General features: G+C 35.8%; 2 protein-coding genes across 5 annotated transcripts; both read right to left on the reverse strand.

The window, feature by feature from the left end:
* Window positions 1–881: 881 nt before the first annotated feature.
* Window positions 882–11,348, reverse strand: LOC142166352 (uncharacterized). 4 transcript variants are annotated; one of them, XM_075225431.1, is made up of 11 exons: window positions 10,977–11,348; window positions 8,670–8,739; window positions 8,517–8,575; window positions 8,367–8,427; window positions 8,232–8,271; window positions 2,290–2,391; window positions 2,165–2,211; window positions 2,012–2,072; window positions 1,704–1,795; window positions 1,406–1,624; window positions 882–1,177 (listed from the first exon to the last, which is right to left on the reverse strand). In XM_075225431.1, exons 2-11 carry the CDS (start codon window positions 8,715–8,717, stop codon window positions 1,037–1,039), a joined length of 870 nt encoding a protein of 289 aa, XP_075081532.1. In that variant the 5' UTR covers window positions 8,718–8,739; window positions 10,977–11,348; the 3' UTR covers window positions 882–1,036. The 4 variants fall into 4 exon arrangements, with proteins under 4 accessions (XP_075081532.1, XP_075081534.1, XP_075081533.1 ...); XM_075225433.1 differs by having other exon boundaries at window positions 8,670–8,736; window positions 10,957–11,347; XM_075225432.1 differs by having other exon boundaries at window positions 10,957–11,347.
* A 1,438-nt stretch (window positions 11,349–12,786) lies between these two features.
* LOC107773198 (uncharacterized) lies at window positions 12,787–20,714 on the reverse strand. Its single transcript, XM_075225435.1, has 10 exons — window positions 20,587–20,714; window positions 20,434–20,492; window positions 20,285–20,345; window positions 20,150–20,189; window positions 14,200–14,301; window positions 14,075–14,121; window positions 13,922–13,982; window positions 13,614–13,705; window positions 13,316–13,534; window positions 12,787–13,087 (listed from the first exon to the last, which is right to left on the reverse strand). The coding sequence occupies exons 1-10, from the start codon at window positions 20,632–20,634 to the stop codon at window positions 12,947–12,949; spliced, it is 870 nt and encodes a 289-aa protein (XP_075081536.1). The 5' UTR covers window positions 20,635–20,714; the 3' UTR covers window positions 12,787–12,946.
* Between the last annotated feature and the right edge of the window lie 2,643 nt (window positions 20,715–23,357).

Below are 23,357 nucleotides of genomic sequence, written 5' to 3' on the forward strand. Positions count from 1 at the left end.
GACTCAATTAAAAATATATTATTTTTAACACGAAATGGATTCTTACACTTAACAAAAGAAAACTACCAATCAAACTAGAATGTAAAGGTAAAAAACTATACTAAAAGTGCAAATTTTACCATAATTTTTTTGAAACTTTGTATAAAAATATACATATATATAGGTGTAATAATAAATTTAAAATAGCTACTCCTATAATCGGTTTGGTTCGATTTTTTCGGTTTTTTTCTGATTAAAACCAAAACCAAACCAAATTTGATCAGTTTTTAGAATTCAAAACCAAAACCAAACCACATAAAAAAGTATCGGTTTTTTTGGTCGATTTGGTTCGGGTTTTTATGAACACCCCTACATGTAGCTATGGCTTTAACTCTGTGTGTGTTGCTATTCCAAATCTGTGCTCGTGCCCACCAAATCCAGGGCATAAACGCTATGAGTTTTAGGTTGAAAACACAGGTTAAATATATGTGTAATCCTCTCTATACTTGTTTTCACATATATACATATAATGTTCGCGTCAGAGCTATGGGAATAATGAAGGCTGAAGTAATAAGCCATTCTAAAATTGTTAGCGCTGAGCTATGGGAATAATGAAGTCTTCTATGGAAAAAATGACTCTTTTCATTTGTTAATTTTATTGACATAAAAAGGGCATACCAAATAAGCCTCTATTAATTGATATTTTTAATCCAGCAAAACTTTCTTTTCAGATGTTCTGTACAAGAGCTGCCAACCAGTAAAACTCTATGGACATATTCACATGTCCAGGGTTTAGATTAGATTAGTTACAAGTCTAACCATGCTTACCACTAGAATAGCTGATCCTGAATATCACATACAAAGAGTGACAGAAGCTTTAAAACATGGATACTAGTCTCAAGTAAAAAATAAAGAATTTTCATTAATTTATGGTAAATGTTCAACTAAATGCATATGTGAGATAGAAACTAACCTCTTCTAACTTCAAATAGGAAATACCAATTGCTATATGTATAACTGAAGCATAATAACAAGAAAGCAAACCATCACAAATAAATCAAATAGAATCCAAGATTGAGTCAACATCTGGTGTTATAATGATACGTTTAGTAAGCTCCCCAATGTTAGAACAATGCTTCTCTTCTGTATTAACAGCGACAACATCCTGGGCAAACGAACAATCCATACCTGGAGAAACCTGCAGCGCATTTCCAGATCAGTATTTCAGTGCGTTTAAGTTATTTACCATCAGCGTGAAGATACTTATTTTAACAAATCTGTCTCATGATGAATACACTTCTCCAGTTAAATGATTTTTAAGGCATATGCTAGTTTAGCTAAGTGTAAATTAGTTGCTCCTTCCAAAGATACAAAATGAAATTCATATGAAACAAGTTCTAGTTATATAGTAATGAAGCAAACTTACATCATAAAGGGTATCACCAAGCTTCAATTTAATCGCACCACTCTTGTACACTAACATTTTACCCATGAAGCCCCTAGGTAATTCGTTTATACTATAGGCCTTAGCCTTTGAAGGCCTTGAGCTGCTCGCCTCACTGCCTTCTGTTTTAATCGATTGCTTCAACATTGGCATGGCCGTTGGTAATTGAATGAAGAACATCTTTTCCTCGAGATTCTCCTCCTAACAATTATTGATGTAAGTATTCGTGGCAATTACTTAATAATAAGTCTGAAGCCAAACCATCAAACAATTAACTAACCATTAGACCAAGCTCCATGGCTGGTTTTATGGTATTTTCATCGTAACTCGAGCTTCGCGAGGCTTCCCCAAATTCTTCCTCGTCAAGAAGTTCTGCAATATAAGATCAATACTTTGATTATGTATAATGGTTAAAGGTGCGTGTGAATGGTAAATCATCATATTAAAGAATCTGAAATAAGCAAACCACAACCCAAACTGAAAGAGTTCGGCTGCTTAATTAAGCTTTTCATGTCTCGATATAGGGTGTGCTCTTTGTCTTTCCTGAAAGATAGCAATTTGGTTTTCATAGCATTGGCTGAACTTTACCTGGATTTCCCGAATAGGGCCTCCTCAAGGGAAGAGTCGTAGGATAGTTGGTATAATAATCCTGAGATACAAAATGAGAAAGAAAACATCAGGCACAAGAACGTTTGCAGCGGAAAACACTGAATACGAAGTGCATTAATCTTTAAAACCAACCCATGGCTCAGTGTATTCTTTCTGCACTCGCTGCACGCCCGTACCACCTGTAAAACCAAGACGACGTCAAACAAGCTGCAAATATCCATATAGCAGAAAGTAAAATGGTTAGAGAAAACACTTGCCGTTGGACATTGAGCTGTCAAACTTTTTATGACCCTTGAGAGGGCCATAAGATTTCAATGCAGATGATGAACCTCCATAACCAAATGCAACTTGAGTAGGTCCTACAGAAATTCAAGGAAGAAATTCTAAGAATATCAAGATTAGTAGGTCCTATATATCTTGAAGTAAACTCATGACAGATTTCCAAAAAGCATTAAGAACTAGAAATGTAAAACAATTGATCAACATACGCTGAGGGTGGAAAAGGTATTGAATGCAGGAATTGTCAATTTCCAATGTTAGAAGCTGTAAGAGTTAAAATGCTGGACATGGGCTAGATTGTATAACTTCTTTGTTTTTCAGTATAATAGACATGTTAACAGCATTGGGGAACTGTCAAATGGCAAACTTCACCAGTAACTACACTTGAGCAAAATTCAGAAGGGGTTGAGCAGCTTTCAAGAATTCTTGAGTATTATTTTTTTATGATTTTTAATGCTTTTATCTTTCAAAGGGAAGCCTTGGCGTACCTGGTAAAGTTGCTGCCATGTGACCAGGAGGTCACGGGTTCGAGCCGGGGAAACAGTCTCTTGCAGAAATGCAGGTCCGGCCCTTCCCCGGACTCGCGCATAGCGGGAAGTTTAGTGCACCAGGCTGCCCTTTAATGCTGAGAGGAGTCCAAATTCAATTCCTAAGATCAAATTTCTAGATCCAGATCCAATTATGGTATTTATATATATATCCCATAGACTATATGTTGCGGAAGCCAAATGTATATAGTGTGAATAAGTCACAACTACTATACCAAAAATTACGACAGCCACCAAATAATTTTTAAGACAATAAAGCAACAATAAAGGGAACACCAGAATTTACGAGGTTCGGCTAATTTTGCCTACTCCTCGGACACAACCAATATTTTATTCCACTCCAAAAATACAAGTGAAATAATACTAAAAAGAGAATATACAAATGCCTTAAACAGATGAGAAGGCAAATGAGAGGTGTGTTTAAATCCTAAACATTAGGCCTTCTTTTATAGGGGGAAAATCCCCCCAAAATTCAAGAGCCCACCGATGTGGGACAAATTTGCCAAACTTCAACAAATCTCCACCTTGGCAAAATTCCACATCTTCAATTTTCTCTCAATAACAAATTTTGATTGTGTCTTCATCTTTAATCTTCAGTTTTCAACAATGTTGATCAAATCCAAACAATGTTGAAACTTGGCCGCAGTCACCACCTTTGTCAGCATATCAGCAGGCTTCTCTGTAGTATGAATTTTCTTCATCGTGACTCCACCTTCTTCTATGATTTCTCGTACGAAATGATACCGAACATCAATGTGCTTCGTCCTTGCATGATACACTTGGTTCTTCGCTAATTGAATAGCACTTTGACTATCACAAAAAATTGTGATACCTTTTTGTTCAACACCAAGCTCCTTTAGCAATCCTTGAAGCCAAATTGCCTCTTTCACAGCCTCTGTAATAGCCATGTACTCTGCCTCTGTTGTAGACAAAGCAACTGTTGACTGCAAAGTAGACTTCCAACTAACTGATGCCTTTGCAAAAGTAAACACATAACCAGTAGTTGATCTTCGTTTGTCCAGATCACCCGCAAAATCTGAGTCACAATATCCAACGACAGACTGATTGTCTTCCTGCTCAAAAACTAACCCGGCATCTACAGTATTATGAATATACCGTAGAATCCACTTCACAGCTTGCCAATGCTCCTTCCCTGGATTGTGCATATATCTGCTAATAACTCCAACAGCTTGTGAAATGTCAGGCCTTGTGCAAACCATTGCATACATCAAGCTACCAACAGCATTTGCGTATGGTACCTTTGACATATACTCTCGTTCAGCTTCATCCATTGGCGACATAGTAGTACTTAGCTTAAAAAGGGAAGCAAGTGGAGTACTAACTGGCTTAGTCTTGTCATCTATGCCAAAACGTTGAAGTACTCTCTTCAAATATTCCTTTTGAGATAAACAGAGTTTCTTTGAACGTCTATCTCTAATTATCTCCATGCCAAGAATTTTCTTTGCCTCACCCAAATCCTTCATCTCGAACTCCTTCTTCAGTTGAATCTTCAACTTATCAATTTCTTCCAAATTCTTGGAAGCTATCAACATATCATCAACATATAGGAGAAGATATACAAAAGAACCATCTTTAAGCTTGTGCAAATACACACAATGATCGTATTTGCTTCTCTTGTACCCTTGCCGCAACATAAACTCGTCAAATCGCTTGTACCATTGTCTAGAAGATTGTTTCAATCCGTACAACGATTTTTCAAGTTTGCACACCATATTTTTTTTTCCAGCAACTTTGAATCCTTCTGGCTGAGTCATGTAGATTTCCTCCTCCAAGTTTCCATGTAAAAACACATCCATCTGAACTAATTCCAAATCCAATTGTGCTACCAAAGCCAACATAATTCTAATGGAGGAATGTTTTACAACTGGAGAAAACACTTCATTGTAATCAATTCCCTCCTTTTGAGCATATCCTTTGGCCACCAATCTTGCTTTGTAGCGAACATTTACTTGGTTAGGAAATCCTTCCTTCTTTGCAAATACCCATTTGCACCCAATTGCTTTCTTTCCCTTCGGGAGATTGGCCAATCTCCATGTATGATTCTGATGAAGGGACTGTATTTCATCATTCATGGCAATCCTCCACTTATCTTCTTCTGAACTTTGGACAACGTCTTTATAAGTGGTAGGAACATTATCAGCTACAATTGAGGTTGCACAAGCAACCGTCTCTATGAGACGAACATGTTTCGTTATTGTTCTTTTTGGCCTGCTGGTTGCTATTGATTCAAGTTGTTGTTGAGGTTCCTGAGTTGGAATCTCCTCTACTGGCTCTCCTTCCAGAGGGTAATCTTCATTTGTTTCCTCCTCTGCTTCTTGTGTAGGAAAAATAAATTTTCCCTCAAACTCCACCTGCTTAGAAGCACCTTTATTTTGTTTGGTATCTTCTGTTACCTTATTTACCATAGATTCATCAAAGGTAACATCCCTGCTGAATATTACTTTCTTTGTCATAGGACACCATAAGCGATATCCTTTGACTCCAGAAGTAATTCCCATAAAAATAGCCTTCTTTGCCCTTGGATCTAATTTTGACTCCGTCACATGATAATATGCAGTTGAGCCAAACACGTGCAAAGAGTTATAATCTACAGCAGGTTTTCCATACCATTTTTCAAATGGTGTCTTGCCATCAATAGCAGCAGATGGTAAGCGATTAATGAGGTGGCATGCATATGTAATTGCCTCAGCCCAAAATTCTTTGCCCAAGCCAGCATTGGACAACATACACCGTACCTTCTCCAGCAAGGTCCGGTTCATACGTTCTGCCACTCCATTCTGTTGTGGTGTATGTCTAACAGTGAAGTGTCGGACGATGCCATCATTTTCACATACCTTATTGAAATGATCATTTTTGTATTCACCTCCATTGTCTGTGCGAATACACTTGATCCTCCTGCCTGTCTGATTCTCCACCATCGTCTTCCATTTGAGAAAAATTCCCAACACTTCATCTTTGCTCTTCATTGTATACACCCATACTCTTCGGGAAAAATCATCAACAAAGGTTACAAAATAGTGCTTCCCACCCAATGAAGGTGTTTTGGAAGGACCCCAAACATCAGAGTGTACATAATCCAAAATGCCTTTAGTATTATGGATCGCTGTACCAAATTTAACCCTTGTCTGTTTCCCTTTGACACAATGCTCACAAAACTCCAAGTTGCAAGCCTTTACTCCTTTTAACAATCCTTGATCTGATAGAGTTTTCAAGGATTTTCCTCCAGCATGTCCCAAGCGCATGTGCCATAGCTTGGTTGCTTCTGCCTCTTTGTCGTCACTGGATGTCACTGTCGCTGTCCCAACAACTGTACTGCCACGATAGCGGTACATATTATTATTCTTCCGATTAGCCTTCATTACCACTAGTGCACCGGAGCATACTCTCATCACTCCATTTTCTGCAATGATTTTGAACCCTTTTGATCACAGAGATGAGATTCTTCTTCAAATCCGGTACATAACGAACATCTGTTAATGTTCTGATCATTCCATCATGGTTCCTTAATCGTATTGAACCAATGCCATATGAGGTAAGAGGGTTGTTATCCGCTGTGTGGATGACTCCATATTCTCCTTCTTGAAATTCCACAAACCAATCCCTGTTGGGACACATATGATGGCTACAAGCCGAGTCCATCAACCATATGTCTGATGATGTTAATGACTCTGTTGTAACTAATGAGAAGTCTGAATCATCACAATCAGCTACATTTGAATCCATAATGGCCTTTCCATTGTTATGTTTGGCCTTATTCTTCAACTTTGGACAGTCTTTCTTCCAGTGCCCTTTTTCTCGACAAAAGGCACATTCATCTTTGCTGGGTCTGGATCTTGACTTGGATCTTCCCTTCTTTGTCCTCGTTTGACTTTGAGGACGACCCCTCACAAATAGTGCTTCTCCTTCTCCGCCCTTCTGTTTTTCTCGCTTTCTTTGTTCATAGTTGTACAAAGCCGAACAAACTTCTCTGAGAGAAACTTCGTCATTTCCATGGAGTAGAGTAGTTTCAAGGTGCTCGTACTCATCAGGAAGTGACGCCAACAACATCAAGGCCAAGTCACCATCATCATAAGTTGTATCCATATTTTGCAAATCTGTGACCAACTTATTGAAACTGGTGATATGTTCATTCATCGTGGTACCAGGAACATAGGTGAAGTGAAACAATCTCTTCTTCATGTACAATTTATTTTGACTGTTTTTCTTCAAAAAATTATCCTCCAGTGCTTTCCATAATCTACTTGCAGAAGTTTCCTTTGTGTATGGATATTTCTGCTCTCTAGCAAGGTAGGATCGAATGGTACCGCAAGCAACACGGTTGAGAATCTTCCAATCTTCTTCTCCAATAACATCTGGTTTCTTTTCTTCAATGGCCAGATCTAGCCCTTGTTGAAAAAGGACATCTAGAAGCTCGCCTTGCCACATCCCAAAATGTCCGGACCCGTCAAAAATTTCTACCGCAAATTTCGCATTTGACACAATTCTTGTCATAAGCGAAGATGCCAATGATGACGTATTGTTGACACTTGATGTAGATTCTTCTTGTTTATTGTCTCCCATCTTTGACACAAATATTATTTAATAGCTGACGACACAAATCAAGATTATTTCCTTTCTGGTGTGGAAGATCAGACTAAGCTGCAACCACAGAGCATACTCAGACAGAACCTTGACTCAGTTACCAAGATAAATCTTTTCTGATGTGGAAGATCAGACTATGCTGCAACCACAGAGCATACTTAGACAGTACCTTGGCTCTGATACCAATTGTTGCGGAAGCCAAATGTATATAGTGTGAATAAGTCACAACTACTATACCAAAAATTATGACAGCCACCAAATAATAAATAAGACAATAAAGCAACAATAAAGGGAACACCAGAATTTACGAGGTTCGACTAATTTTGCCTACTCCTCGGACACAACCAATATTTTATTCCACTCCAAAAATACAAGTGAAATAATACTAAAGAGAGAAGATACAAATGCCTTAAACAGATGAGAAGGCAAATGAGAGGTGTGTTTAAATCCTAAACATTAGGCCTTCTTTTATAGGGGGAAAATCCCCCCAAAATTCAAGAGCCCACCGATGTGGGACAAATTTGCCAAACTTCAACACTATAAACTCAACTTATTACAAATATCTACAGAATATTACCATCTAAAATTTAGGTGATTGGAGTCACACCATAAATGTCATACACACAATAAAGGGATATGATAGAGTTTATTTTTCTAAATAATGAACCGACTTCCTTCTTCGATCCACTCTTATTCACCCTTACTGATTATTGACATGTAAAAGTTGTTTTTTCAAAAAGATCAAAAAATCATCAGGTAAAAAGATGTACCTTTCTTTTCGGCTTTAGGTTTAATTTTAGCAGAAACTTCCTACAATTAAAAGCAGAACACTTTTATGTTAGACCACAAACCAAATCATTAAGCTATACTCTTTAATAAATTGAAACCAGCAAAAGTATAAATACATTGAACCGCTGCATCAATTCCTCTGCTTTAGCAGCATCAACCTCCTCTTCAACATTTTCTCTGGAAGCAATAAGAATAGCCATTTATAGTCCCAGGTAAAGAATAAGAAAACTAGATACATCCAACAGATTCAAGTTTTTGATTATTACGGTTTAGGCAGAACAGTCTTTTGTGCTCTACGAGGAGGTCCTTTGGGTGCAAATCTCACCTGCATAAATCAAACAAACATTGTATTCAAACAACAATAATAAGAATCAATCAGATATATAAAACAACACACAAACATATCGAAAAGTATGTACCTTTCTAGGTGCTTTGGTTGTATTTGAAGCCAAAGGATCTGAATCCATGAGAGATCAATGCAGTAAACTTCTGTCACAAAAGAATCAAGAATGCAAAGTTTTTAATAACTCATGATCATACACAATTCACTAAGCTCTCAGAAGCATAGCTTATGTATACTACATATCACTTGTACTGGAAAAAATAGAAATACCCCATTTTAATATTCGCATAAAGAATCGATTTATGAGCACCAATGATAAATACAATAACCATTCAGCATCCATAAGAGAACCCCATTATAATTAACACACCTTGATTCTTTATTTATTGCTTTTAAAAGAATTAATAACTATTATTAAGATCAATTGATTGAGTATATTCATTATTGATTGTGAGAAATATCTCACCAGAGCAATAGGTGCACTTAATGGAGAGGAGGATTTTGTAGGCACGAGATAATAGGGGAAGAACTAAGAAGGGGGAGTTGGAACTGATAAGCGGCTGTGTAGGGTTTAAGAGAGGTTTCTAAAGTAAACATGTTCTTCTGTTAACTATTGTTTGGTCCTTGCCATTATGCCATATGCGTAGTGCTCGCGGTAGTACTATTCTATGCACACTTCGTCTCATTTAACAAAAAATAAAGATTTTTTATTTTATAAATATTTATGATATATTTATATGATAATAAATGATTCATTGATAACAAAATGAGAAATCTAATATTATTATTTTTTAAAATTTACTTTTTCGACAAATGAAAACTAAAATGTATCACATTAATTGAAAATACTCTTGCCCAGGGGTGTTCATGCTTCGGTTTGGATCGGTTTTTTCTTTAAAAAAATTCAAAACAAGTAAATCGACTTTTTTAATATTGGAACCAAAGCAAACCAATTAAGTCGGTTTGGATTGTTTTTTTTTTTCGATTTTTTTGAATTTTGTTTTTCCTTTTATGTATCGATTCGGTTTGGATAGATTTTTGTTGATTTTTTGATTTTTTTCGGTTATTTATTGGATTTTTCTTAAATATGATACGTACGATACCAAATACATATTCCGAAGACTATATTTTCTACGTAATGCTATCAAACAAATTGCTCTTTGAAAGTTTTATCACTTACCAAGACATGTTGATGATAATTGAATCAATAGTGATAACTAATTTAAGGACGCAATTAAAAATAGATATTTTTAACATGACATAGATTCTTGTTCTTAGCAAAAGAAAACTACAAATCAAACTAAAATGCAAAGCCAAAGAACTAGATTACTATAATAGCAAAGAACTAGATTAATATAATAGCAAAGAACTATACTAAAGTGCAAACGATTAATATACCATAAACTTTTAGAAAATTTATATAAAAATATACATATATATATATATATAGATGTAATAATAAATTTTAAATAGCTACTTCTATAGTCGATTTGGTTCAATTTTTTCAGTTATTTTTTATTAAAACCAAAACCAAACTAAATTTGATCGGTATTTAAAATTCAAAACCAAAACCAAACCAAACCAAAAACGTATCCATTTTTTAGTCGGTTTGGCTCGATTTTTTGAGTTTTTATGAACACCCCTACTCTTTCCCCACAATAAAAAATCGAATGACACTGCCACCGAATTACTTAAAACAAACTAAATATAACTAGAGCTTAGATTGTTCGGCCCGTCAAGAATCATGTCACGCATACGTGTACACAATTAATCACGCTTTGTTAATATTAAGAATGTTTGGCCGAAGTTGCGCGAACGCATACCTCGATTTATTTTGAAAATCGTAATTATGTCACGCGAACATGTACACAATTACGATGATAGATTAACTCGCGCCTAAAGCATTTTCTACGAACATTTATTTTTAAATCGTACTCGTGTCACATGAATGTGTACACAATTAATAACATTTTATTATTAAGATTGTTTGCCCAAAGTTGCGCGAACGCATAGTTCTAATTTAGGAACCCGTTAAACAAACATAATAATAATAATAATAACCATTGTTCTAATTCATGAAAATGAAAATGTTCTCATATTTGCACACATGTGTTATGAAACAGTAATTGCACAAAAACTCAATCCCAATACAATTTAAGAATCCAAACATTCCACATTCGAACAAAAAGGTTTTTCGGTTAATAAATTAATAACAAAACCAAATCAAGAAAAAAGGGGAACAAAAATGCAAAAGAAATGCTGAGTTGCGTGAAGAGAGAGAAAGAAAGATTGGAGTTTATATCAAAAATGACAAATTCTATACTTACTACTGCTTGAATACATAACAAGTAATGGAGTAATACCGTGGAAGAAGGAATTGGACCTTTATTGCTGCATATTTTCTCGAACCGGCAAAACTCGAATCACCTCTGTCTGAGGCGTACAAATGAGACCGGCCAGATCTCAAACGGCGACTCCGAATCTCGACGACAACCAGTGAATCTGAATCCACCTTCGCTCATTTGAATTCCATCATTTCGAAATTTAAATCAAAAACCAAAAATTGAAAATGAAGAGAGATGCTCCTTTAACATATAGTTCTGAACTTTTTAAGAAGAGTTGTTCCCTTTTTTTCTCTCTGTTTTTATCTGTCTCCGTTGCAGCAGCAACAGAGCAAAGGGAAGACGACGAGAATGGTCAGGGGAGAGGAACGCTGTTGTTCTTAGGGTGTTTGTTTTTGGTGTGGAAATGACTGAAGCTCTGAGCTAAGGAATTAGGGGTTTTAAAAGGTTTTAATTTGGGTGTAAAGGGTATTAGGCTCAAATCTTGTGGGCCATTTCGAATTGGGCCAAAGAAATCTGAAACTCACCACAAAATAAGTCTTTTCTTGTTGAAAAAGACAAACTCAAAAATCCTTAAAATATTAATTAAAATTTAATTAACTAATATTAAAATAAAACTATTTTTGTTATTTTTCTTTAATTTTTAAATACTAAAACAATAAAATTAAACTAATAAAGTGGTAATAAAAAATAAATTAAAAATCGATAATAACTCAAGTAAATATTTAAAATGCTAAAACTAACTTAAAAATTGTGCGGGTCAAAAATTACGTGCTTACATCGGGTTTTGTCGTTTTTTCGATTTTTTCGGTTATTTATCGGTTTTTTCTTAAATATAAGACATACACTACCAAACACATATTCCGGCGACCACATTTTCAACGTAACACTATCAAATCAATTGCCCTTTGAGAAATCTATTATTTACCAAGATATATTGATGATAGTTGAATCAAATAGTGATGAATAATTTAAGGACTCAATTAAAAATATATTATTTTTAACACGAAATGGATTCTTACACTTAAAAAAAGAAAACTACCAATCAAACTAGAATGTAAAGGTAAAAAACTATACTAAAAGTGCAAATTTTACCATAATTTTTTTGAAATTTGTATAAAAATATACATATATATAGGTGTAATAATAAATTTAAAATAGCTACTCCTATAATCGGTTTGGTTCGATTTTTTCGGTTTTTTTCTGATTAAAACCAAAACCAAACCAAATTTGATCAGTTTTTAAAATTCAAAACCAAAACCAAACCACATAAAAAAGTATCGGTTTTTTTGGTCGATTTGGTTCGGGTTTTTATGAACACCCCTACATGTAGCTATGGCTTTAACTCTGTGTGTGTTGCTATTCCAAATCTGTGCTCGTGCCCACCAAATCCAGGGCATAAACGCTATGAGTTTTAGGTTGAAAACACAGGTTAAATATATGTGTAATCCTCTCTATACTTGTTTTCACATATATACATATAATGTTCGCGTCAGAGCTATGGGAATAATGAAGGCTGAAGTAATAAGCCATTCTAAAATTGTTAGCGCTGAGCTATGGGAATAATGAAGTCTTCTATGGAAAAAATGACTCTTTTCATTTGTTAATTTTATTGACATAAAAAGGGCATACCAAATAAGCCTCTATTAATTGATATTTTTAATCCAGCAAAACTTTCTTTTCAGATGTTCTGTACAAGAGCTGCCAACCAGTAAAACTCTATGGACATATTCACATGTCCAGGGTTTAGATTAGATTAGTTACAAGTCTAACCATGCTTACCACTAGAATAGCTGATCCTGAATATCACATACAAAGAGTGACAGAAGCTTTAAAACATGGATACTAGTCTCAAGTAAAAAATAAAGAATTTTCATTAATTTATGGTAAATGTTCAACTAAATGCATATGTGAGATAGAAACTAACCTCTTCTAACTTCAAATAGGAAATACCAATTGCTATATGTATAACTGAAGCATAATAACAAGAAAGCAAACCATCACAAATAAATCAAATAGAATCCAAGATTGAGTCAACATCTGGTGTTATAATGATACGTTTAGTAAGCTCCCCAATGTTAGAACAATGCTTCTCTTCTGTATTAACAGCGACAACATCCTGGGCAAACGAACAATCCATACCTGGAGAAACCTGCAGCGCATTTCCAGATCAGTATTTCAGTGCGTTTAAGTTATTTACCATCAGCGTGAAGATACTTATTTTAACAAATCTGTCTCATGATGAATACACTTCTCCAGTTAAATGATTTTTAAGGCATATGCTAGTTTAGCTAAGTGTAAATTAGTTGCTCCTTCCAAAGATACAAAATGAAATTCATATGAAACAAGTTCTAGTTATATAGTAATGAAGCAAACTTACATCATAAAGGGTATCACCAAGCTTCAATTTAATCGCACCACTCTTGTACACTAACATTTTACCCATGAAGCCCCTAGGTAATTCGTTTATACTATAGGCCTTAGCCTTTGAAGGCCTTGAGCTGCTCGCCTCACTGCCTTCTGTTTTAATCGATTGCTTCAACATTGGCATGGCCGTTGGTAATTGAATGAAGAACATCTTTTCCTCGAGATTCTCCTCCTAACAATTATTGATGTAAATATTCGTGGCAATTACTTAATAATAAGTCTGAAGCCAAACCATCAAACAATTAACTAACCATTAGACCAAGCTCCATGGCTGGTTTTATGGTATTTTCATCGTAACTCGAGCTTCGCGAGGCTTCCCCAAATTCTTCCTCGTCAAGAAGTTCTGCAATATAAGATCAATACTTTGATTATGTATAATGGTTAAAGGTGCGTGTGAATGGTAAATCATCATATTAAAGAATCTGAAATAAGCAAACCACAACCCAAACTGAAAGAGTTCGGCTGCTTAATTAAGCTTTTCATGTCTCGATATAGGGTGTGCTCTTTGTCTTTCCTGAAAGATAGCAATTTGGTTTTCATAGCATTGGCTGAACTTTACCTGGATTTCCCGAATAGGGCCTCCTCAAGGGAAGAGTCGTAGGATAGTTGGTATAATAATCCTGAGATACAAAATGAGAAAGAAAACATCAGGCACAAGAACGTTTGCAGCGGAAAACACTGAATACGAAGTGCATTAATCTTTAAAACCAACCCATGGCTCAGTGTATTCTTTCTGCACTCGCTGCACGCCCGTACCACCTGTAAAACCAAGACGACGTCAAACAAGCTGCAAATATCCATATAGCAGAAAGTAAAATGGTTAGAGAAAACACTTGCCGTTGGACATTGAGCTGTCAAACTTTTTATGACCCTTGAGAGGGCCATACGATTTCAATGCAGATGATGAACCTCCATAACCAAATGCAACTTGAGTAGGTCCTACAGAAATTCAAGGAAGAAATTCTAAGAATATCAAGATTAGTAGGTCCTATATATCTTGAAGTAAACTCATGACAGATTTCCAAAAAGCATTAAGAACTAGAAATGTAAAACAATTGATCAACATATGCTGAGGGTGGAAAAGGTATTGAATGCAGGAATTGTCAATTTCCAATGTTAGAAGCTGTAAGAGTTAAAATGCTGGACATGGGCTAGATTGTATAACTTCTTTGTTTTTCAGTATAATAGACATGTTAACAGCATTGGGGAACTGTCAAATGGCAAACTTCACCAGTAACTACACTTGAGCAAAATTCAGAAGGGGTTGAGCAGCTTTCAAGAATTCTTGAGTATTATTTTTTTATGATTTTTAATGCTTTTATCTTTCAAAGGAAGCCTTGGCGTACCTGGTAAAGTTGCTGCCATGTGACCAGGAGGTCACGGGTTCGAGCCGGGGAAACAGTCTCTTGCAGAAATGCAGGTCCGGCCCTTCCCCGGACTCGCGCATAGCGGGAAGTTTAGTGCACCAGGCTGCCCTTTAATGCTGAGAGGAGTCCAAATTCAATTCCTAAGATCAAATTTCTAGATCCAGATCCAATTATGGTATTTATATATATATCCCATAGACTATATGTTGCGGAAGCCAAATGTATATAGTGTGAATAAGTCACAACTACTATACCAAAAATTACGACAGCCACCAAATAATTTTTAAGACAATAAAGCAACAATAAAGGGAACACCAGAATTTACGAGGTTCGGCTAATTTTGCCTACTCCTCGGACACAACCAATATTTTATTCCACTCCAAAAATACAAGTTAAATAATACTAAAAAGAGAAGATACAAATGCCTTAAACAGATGAGAAGGCAAATGAGAGGTGTGTTTAAATCCTAAACATTAGGCCTTCTTTTATAGGGGGAAAATCCCCCCAAAATTCAAGTGCCCACCGATGTGGGACAAATTTGCCAAACTTCAACAAATCTCCACCTTGGCAAAATTCCACATCTTCAATTTTCTCTCAATAACAAATTTTGATTGTGTCTTCATCTTTAATCTTCAGTTTTCAACAATGTTGATCAAATCCAAACAATGTTGAAACTTGACCGCAGTCACCACCTTTGTCAGCATATCAGCAGGATTCTCTGTAGTATGAATTTTCTTCATCGTGACTCCACCTTCTTCTATGATTTCTCGTACGAAATGATACCGAACATCAATGTGCTTCGTCCTAGCATAATAAACTTGGTTCTTCGCTAATTGAATAGCACTTTGACTATCACAAAAAATTGTGATACCTTTTTGTTCAACACCAAGCTCCTTTAGCAATCCTTGAAGCCAAATTGCCTCTTTCACAGCCTCTGTAATAGCCATGTACTCTGCCTCTGTTGTAGACAAAGCAACTGTTGACTGCAAAGTAGACTTCCAACTAACTGATGCCTTTGCAAAAGTAAACACATAACCAGTAGTTGATCTTCGTTTGTCCAGATCACCCGCAAAATCTGAGTCACAATATCCAACGACAGACTGATTGTCTTCCTGCTCAAAAACTAACCCGGCATCTACAGTATTATGAATATACCGTAGAATCCACTTCACAGCTTGCCAATGCTCCTTCCCTGGATTGTGCATATATCTGCTAATAACTCCAACAGCTTGTGAAATGTCAGGCCTTGTGCAAACCATTGCATACATCAAGCTACCAACAGCATTTGCGTATGGTACCTTTGACATATACTTTCGTTCAGCTTCATCCATTGGCGACATAGTAGTACTTAGCTTAAAATGGGAAGCAAGTGGAGTACTAACTGGCTTAGTCTTGTCATCTATGCCAAAACGTTGAAGTACTCTCTTCAAATATTCCTTTTGAGATAAACAGAGTTTCTTTGAACGTCTATCTCTAATTATCTCCATGCCAAGAATTTTCTTTGCCTCACCCAAATCCTTCATCTCGAACTCCTTCTTCAGTTGAATCTTCAACTTATCAATTTCTTCCAAATTCTTGGAAGCTATCAACATATCATCAACATATAGGAGAAGATATACAAAGGAACCATCTTTAAGCTTGTGCAAATACACACAATGATCGTATTTGCTTCTCTTGTACCCTTGCCGCAACATAAACTCGTCAAATCGCTTGTACCATTGTCTAGAAGATTGTTTCAATCCGTACAACGATTTTTCAAGTTTGCACACCATATTTTCTTTTCCAGCAACTTTGAATCCTTCTGGCTGAGTCATGTAGATTTCCTCCTCCAAGTTTCCATGTAAAAACGCAGTTTTTACATCCATCTGAACTAGTTCCAAATCCAATTGTGCTACCAAAGCCAACATAATTCTAATGGAGGAATGTTTTACAACTGGAGAAAACACTTCATTGTAATCAATTCCCTCCTTTTGAGCATATCCTTTGGCCACCAATCTTGCTTTGTAGCGAACATTTACTTGGTTAGGAAATCCTTCCTTCTTTGCAAATACCCATTTGCACCCAATTGCTTTCTTTCCCTTCGGGAGATTGGCCAATCTCCATGTATGATTCTGATGAAGGGACTGTATTTCATCATTCATGGCAATCCTCCACTTATCTTCTTCTGAACTTTGGACAACGTCTTTATAAGTGGTAGGAACATCATCAGCTACAATTGAGGTTGCACAAGCAACCGTCTCTATGAGACGAACAGGTTTCGTTATTGTTCTTTTTGGCCTGCTGGTTGCTATTGATTCAAGTTGTTGTTGAGGTTCCTGAGTTGGAATCTCCTCTACTGGCTCTCCTTCCAGAGGGTAATCTTCATTTGTTTCCTCCTCTACTTATTGTGTAGGAAAAATAAATTTTCCCTCAAACTCCACCTGCTTAGAAGCACCTTTATTTTGTTTGGTATCTTCTGTTACCTTATTTACCATAGATTCATCAAAGGTAACATCCCTGCTGAATATTACTTTCTTTGTCATAGGACACCATAAGCGATATCCTTTGACTCCAGAAGTAATTCCCATAAAAATAGCCTTCTTTGCCCTTGGATCTAATTTTGACTCCGTCACATGATAATATGCAGTTGAGCCAAACACGTGCAAAGAGTTATAATCTACAGCAGGTTTTCCATACCATTTTTCAAATGGTGTCTTGCCATCAATAGCAGCAGATGGTAAGCGATTAATGAGGTGGCATGCATATGTAATTGCCTCAGCCCAAAATTCTTTGCCCAAGCCAGCATTGGACAACATACACCGTACCTTCTCCAGCAAGGTCCGGTTCATACGTTCTGCCACTCCATTCTGTTGTGGTGTATGTCTAACAGTGAAGTGTCGGACGATGCCATCATTTTCACATACCTTATTGAAATGATCATTTTTGTATTCACCTCCATTGTCTGTGCGAATACACTTGATCCTCCTGCCTGTCTGATTCTCCACCATCGTCTTCCATTTGAGAAAAATTCCCAACACTTCATCTTTGCTCTTCATTGTATACACCCATACTCTTCGGGAAAAATCATCAACAAAGGTTACGAAATAGTGCTTCCCACCCAATGAAGGTGTTTTGGAAGGACCCCAAACATCAGAGTGTACATAATCCAAAATGCCTTTAGTATTATGGATCGTTGTACCAAATTTAACCCTTGTCTGTTTCCCTTTGACACAATGCTCACAAAACTCCAAGTTGCAAGCCTTTACTCCTTTTAACAATCCTTGATCTGATAGAGTTTTCAAGGATTTTCCTCCAGCATGTCCCAAGCGCATGTGCCATAGCTTGGTTGCTTCTGCCTCTTTGTCGTCACTGGATGTCACTGTCGCTGTCCCAATAACTGTACTGCCACGATAGCGGTACATATTATTATTCTTCCGATTAGCCTTCATTACCACTAGTGCACCGGAGCATACTCTCATCACTCCATTTTCTGCAATGATTTTGAACCCTTTTGATCACAGAGATGAGATTCTTCTTCAAATCCGGTACATATCGAACATCTGTTAATGTTCTGATCATTCCATCATGGTTCCTTAATCGTATTGAACCAATGCCATATGAGGTAAGAGGGCTGTTATCCGCTGTGTGGATGACTCCATATTCTCCTTCTTGAAATTCCACAAACCAATCCCTGTTGGGACACATATGATGGCTACAAGCCGAGTCCATCAACCATATGTCTGATGATGTTAATGACTCTGTTATAACTAATGAGAAGTCTGAATCATCACAATCAGCTACATTTGAATCCATAATGGCCTTTCCATTGTTATGTTTGGCCTTATTCTTCAACTTTGGACAGTCTTTCTTCCAGTGCCCTTTTTCTCGACAAAAGGCACATTCATCTTTGCTGGGTCTGGATCTTGACTTGGATCTTCCCTTCTTTGTCCTCGTTTGACTTTGAGGACGACCCCTCACAAATAGTGCTTCTCCTTCTCCGCCCTTCTGTTTTTCTCGCTTTCTTTGTTCATAGCTGTACAAATCCGAACAAACTTCTCTGAGAGAAACTTCGTCATTTCCATGGAGTAGAGTAGTTTCAAGGTGCTCGTACTCATTAGGAAGTGACGCCAACAACATCAAGGCCAAGTCACCATCATCATAAGTTGTATCCATATTTTGCAAATCTGTGACCAACTTATTGAAACTGGTGATATGTTCATTCATCGTGGTACCAGGAACATAGGTGAAGTGAAACAATCTCTTCTTCATGTATAATTTATTTTGACTGTTTTTCTTCAAAAATTTATCCTCCAATGCTTTCCATAATTTACTTGCAGAAGTTTCCTTTGTGTATGGATATTTCTGCTCTCTAGCAAGGTAGGATCGAATGGTACCGCAAGCAACACGGTTGAGAATCTTCCAATCTTCTTCTCCAATAACATCTGGTTTCTTTTCTTCAATGGCCAGATCTAGCCCTTGTTGAAAAAGGACATCTAGAAGCTCGCCTTGCCACATCCCAAAATGTCCGGACCCGTCAAAAATTTCTACCGCAAATTTCGCATTTGACACAATTCTTGTCATAAGCGAAGATGCCAATGATGACGTATTGTTGACACTTGATGTAGATTCTTCTTGTTTATTGTCTCCCATCTTTGACACAAATATTATTTAATAGCTGACGACACAAATTAAGATTATTTCCTTTCTGGTGTGGAAGATCAGACTAAGCTGCAACCACAGAGCATACTCAGACAGAACCTTGACTCAGTTACCAAGATAAATCTTTTCTGATGTGGAAGATCAGACTATGCTGCAACCACAGAGCATACTTAGACAGTACCTTGGCTCTGATACCAATTGTTGCGGAAGCCAAATGTATATAGTGTGAATAAGTCACAATTACTATACCAAAAATTACGACAGCCACCAAATAATTTTTAAGACAATAAAGCAACAATAAAGGGAACACCAGAATTTACGAGGTTCGGCTAATTTTGCCTACTCCTCGGACACAACCAATATTTTATTCCACTCCAAAAATACAAGTGAAATAATACTAAAGAGAGAAGATACAAATGCCTTAAACAGATGAGAAGGCAAATGAGAGGTGTGTTTAAATCCTAAACATTAGGCCTTCTTTTATAGGGGGAAAATCCCCCCAAAATTCAAGAGCCCACCGATGTGGGACAAATTTGCCAAACTTCAACACTATAAACTCAACTTATTACAAATATCTACAGAATATTACCATCTAAAATTTAGGTGATTGGAGTCACACCATAAATGTCATACACACAATAAAGGGATATGATAGAGTTTATTTTTCTAAATAATGAACCGACTTCCTTCTTCGATCCACTCTTATTCACCCTTACTGATTATTGACATGTAAAAGTTGTTTTTTCAAAAAGATCAAAAAATCATCAGGTAAAAAGATGTACCTTTCTTTTCGGCTTTAGGTTTAATTTTAGCAGAAACTTCCTACAATTAAAAGCAGAACACTTTTATGTTAGACCACAAACCAAATCATTAAGCTATACTCTTTAATAAATTGAAACCAGCAAAAGTATAAATACATTGAACCGCTGCATCAATTCCTCTGCTTTAGCAGCATCAACCTCCTCTTCAACATTTTCTCTGGAAGCAATAAGAATAGCCATTTATAGTCCCAGTAAAGAATAAGAAAACTAGATACATCCAACAGATTCAAGTTTTTGATTATTACGGTTTAGGCAGAACAGTCTTTTGTGCTCTACGAGGAGGTCCTTTGGGTGCAAATCTCACCTGCATAAATCAAACAAACATTGTATTCAAACAACAATAATAAGAATCAATCAGATATATAAAACAACACACAAACATATCGAAAAGTATGTACCTTTCTAGGTGCTTTGGTTGTATTTGAAGCCAAAGGATCTGAATCCATGAGAGATCAATGCAGTAAACTTCTGTCACAAAAGAATCAAGAATGCAAAGTTTTTAATAACTCATGATCATACACAATTCACTAAGCTCTCAGAAGCATAGCTTATGTATACTACATATCACTTGTACTGGAAAAAATAGAAATACCCCATTTTAATATTCGCATAAAGAATCGATTTATGAGCACCAATGATAAATACAATAACCATTCAGCATCCATAAGAGAACCCCATTATAATTAACACACCTTGATTCTTTATTTATTGCTTTTAAAAGAATTAATAACTATTATTAAGATCAATTGATTGAGTATATTCATTATTGATTGTGAGAAATATCTCACCAGAGCAATAGGTGCACTTAATGGAGAGGAGGATTTTGTAGGCACGAGATAATAGGGGAAGAACTAAGAACGGGGAGTTGGAACTGATAAGCGGTTGTGTAGGGTTTAAGAGAGGTTTCTAAAGTAAACATGTTCTTCTGTTAACTATTGTTTGGTCCTTGCCATTATGCCATATGCGTAGTGCTCGCGGTAGTACTATTCTATGCACACTTCGTCTCATTTAACAAAAAATAAAGATTTTTTATTTTATAAATATTTATGATATATTTATATGATAATAAATGATTCATTGATAACAAAATGAGAAATCTAATATTATTATTTTTTAAAATTTACTTTTTCGACAAATGAAAACTAAAATGTATCACATTAATTGAAAATACTCTTGCCCAGGGGTGTTCATGCTTCGGTTTGGATCGATTTTTTCTTTAAAAAAATTCAAAACAAGTAAATCGACTTTTTTAATATTGGAACCAAAGCAAACCAATTAAGTCGGTTTGGATTGTTTTTTTTTTCGATTTTTTTGAATTTTGTTTTTCCTTTTATGTATCGATTCGGTTTGGATAGATTTTTGTTGATTTTTTGATTTTTTCGGTTATTTATTGGATTTTTCTTAAATATGATACGTACGCTACCAAATACATATTCCGAAGACTATATTTTCTACGTAATGCTATCAAACAAATTGCTCTTTGAAAGTTTTATCACTTACCAAGACATGTTGATGATAATTGAATCAATAGTGATGACTAATTTAAGGACGCAATTAAAAATAGATATTTTTAACATGAGATAGATTTTGTTCTTAGCAAAAGAAAACTACAAATCAAACTAAAATGCAAAGCCAAAGAACTAGATTACTATAATAGCAAAGAACTAGATTAATATAATAGCAAAGAACTATACTAAAGTGCAAACGATTAATATACCATAAACTTTTAGAAAATTTATATAAAAATATACATATATATATATATATAGATGTAATAATAAATTTTAAATAGCTACTTCTATAGTCGATTTGGTTCAATTTTTTCAGTTATTTTTTATTAAAACCAAAACCAAACTAAATTTGATCGGTATTTAAAATTCAAAACCAAAACCAAACCAAACCAAAAACGTATCCATTTTTTAGTCGGTTTGGCTCGATTTTTTGAGTTTTTATGAACACCCCTACTCTTTCCCCACAATAAAAAATCGAATGACACTGCCACCGAATTACTTAAAACAAACTAAATATAACTAGAGTTTAGATTGATAACCTATAAAGGAATCTCTTGAATATTAATAGTAATTAAATAATGTTTTTTAAAAAATCTATACTAAATCTTTATGTATGTCATTTGTTGAGATGGTTAGAATGACAGCTGGTGACAGTTGTGAAGCTGAATGCTTAGAAGGTGACAAAGTCAGTTAGGTGACAACTGTATACTGTAGAAGATTTAATTAGTTAGTTAGTTAGTGGAGTATATGTTAACGTGTATAGTGTGTTAGGATGATTTTAGCCATTGTAATCATTTTCATTCTCTGCAATTGAGATCTAATTACTTCAAAACCCTTCTTTTTCTTCTTTCTTCCTTTGATTTGATCTGAGCTTCAATTCTCCACTCTTCAATGGTGGAATTTATCGTGGTATTAGAGCTTGAGTAAATCGATCGAGGTCAGAATAGATTCAAGTTAGCTTTTGTGAAGCTAATTCTATTCGTCTAAGTATTTCTTTTCTCAGAGCTTTCAGGAATTCAACTATGGTGACTTTAGATATTGAGAATCCTAAACATTCGTTATTTATGTAGCCATCGCACAATCCTAGCAATGTAATCATCTCAGTTCAGCTAAAAGGAATTGAAAGTTATTCAGTTTAGAGCAAGGCGATGGTGATTGCATTGCGAGCGAAGAGAAAATTAGGGTTTATCGACGGAAGTTGCACGAAATCTCAGTTCACTAAATATCTGGGCGAGGACTGGGAGCGTGTCAATGCAACAGTGTTGACATAGATTATGAGGTTTGGTTGGATCTTGAGGATCGATTCAACAAGGTCAATGGTTCTAGAGTCTACAATCTTTGGCGAGAGATAGCTACAGTTTCTCAAGGTATCTCTAGCATCTCTGTTTATCACTCTAGGTTGAAGTAATTGTGGGATGAATATGGCTCTCTTATACCCTCACTTCCCGTTACTGCTGGAACAAGAGATTTCACTGAACATTTAGAACAACATAAACTTTTTCAATTCTTAATGAGATTAAATGAATCGTATGGGAAAATGAGGAGTCAAATTTTGTTGCAATGTCCATCACCTTCAGTTAGTCGTGCTTTTGCAATGCTGATAAATGAGGAGAATCATAGGAAAGTCTGTATGTCTAATTCACATATTAGTTTGGCAA

Source organism: Nicotiana tabacum, chromosome 11, assembly GCF_000715075.1.
Source record: "Nicotiana tabacum cultivar K326 chromosome 11, ASM71507v2, whole genome shotgun sequence".
Taxonomy (NCBI): Eukaryota; Viridiplantae; Streptophyta; class Magnoliopsida; order Solanales; family Solanaceae; genus Nicotiana; species Nicotiana tabacum.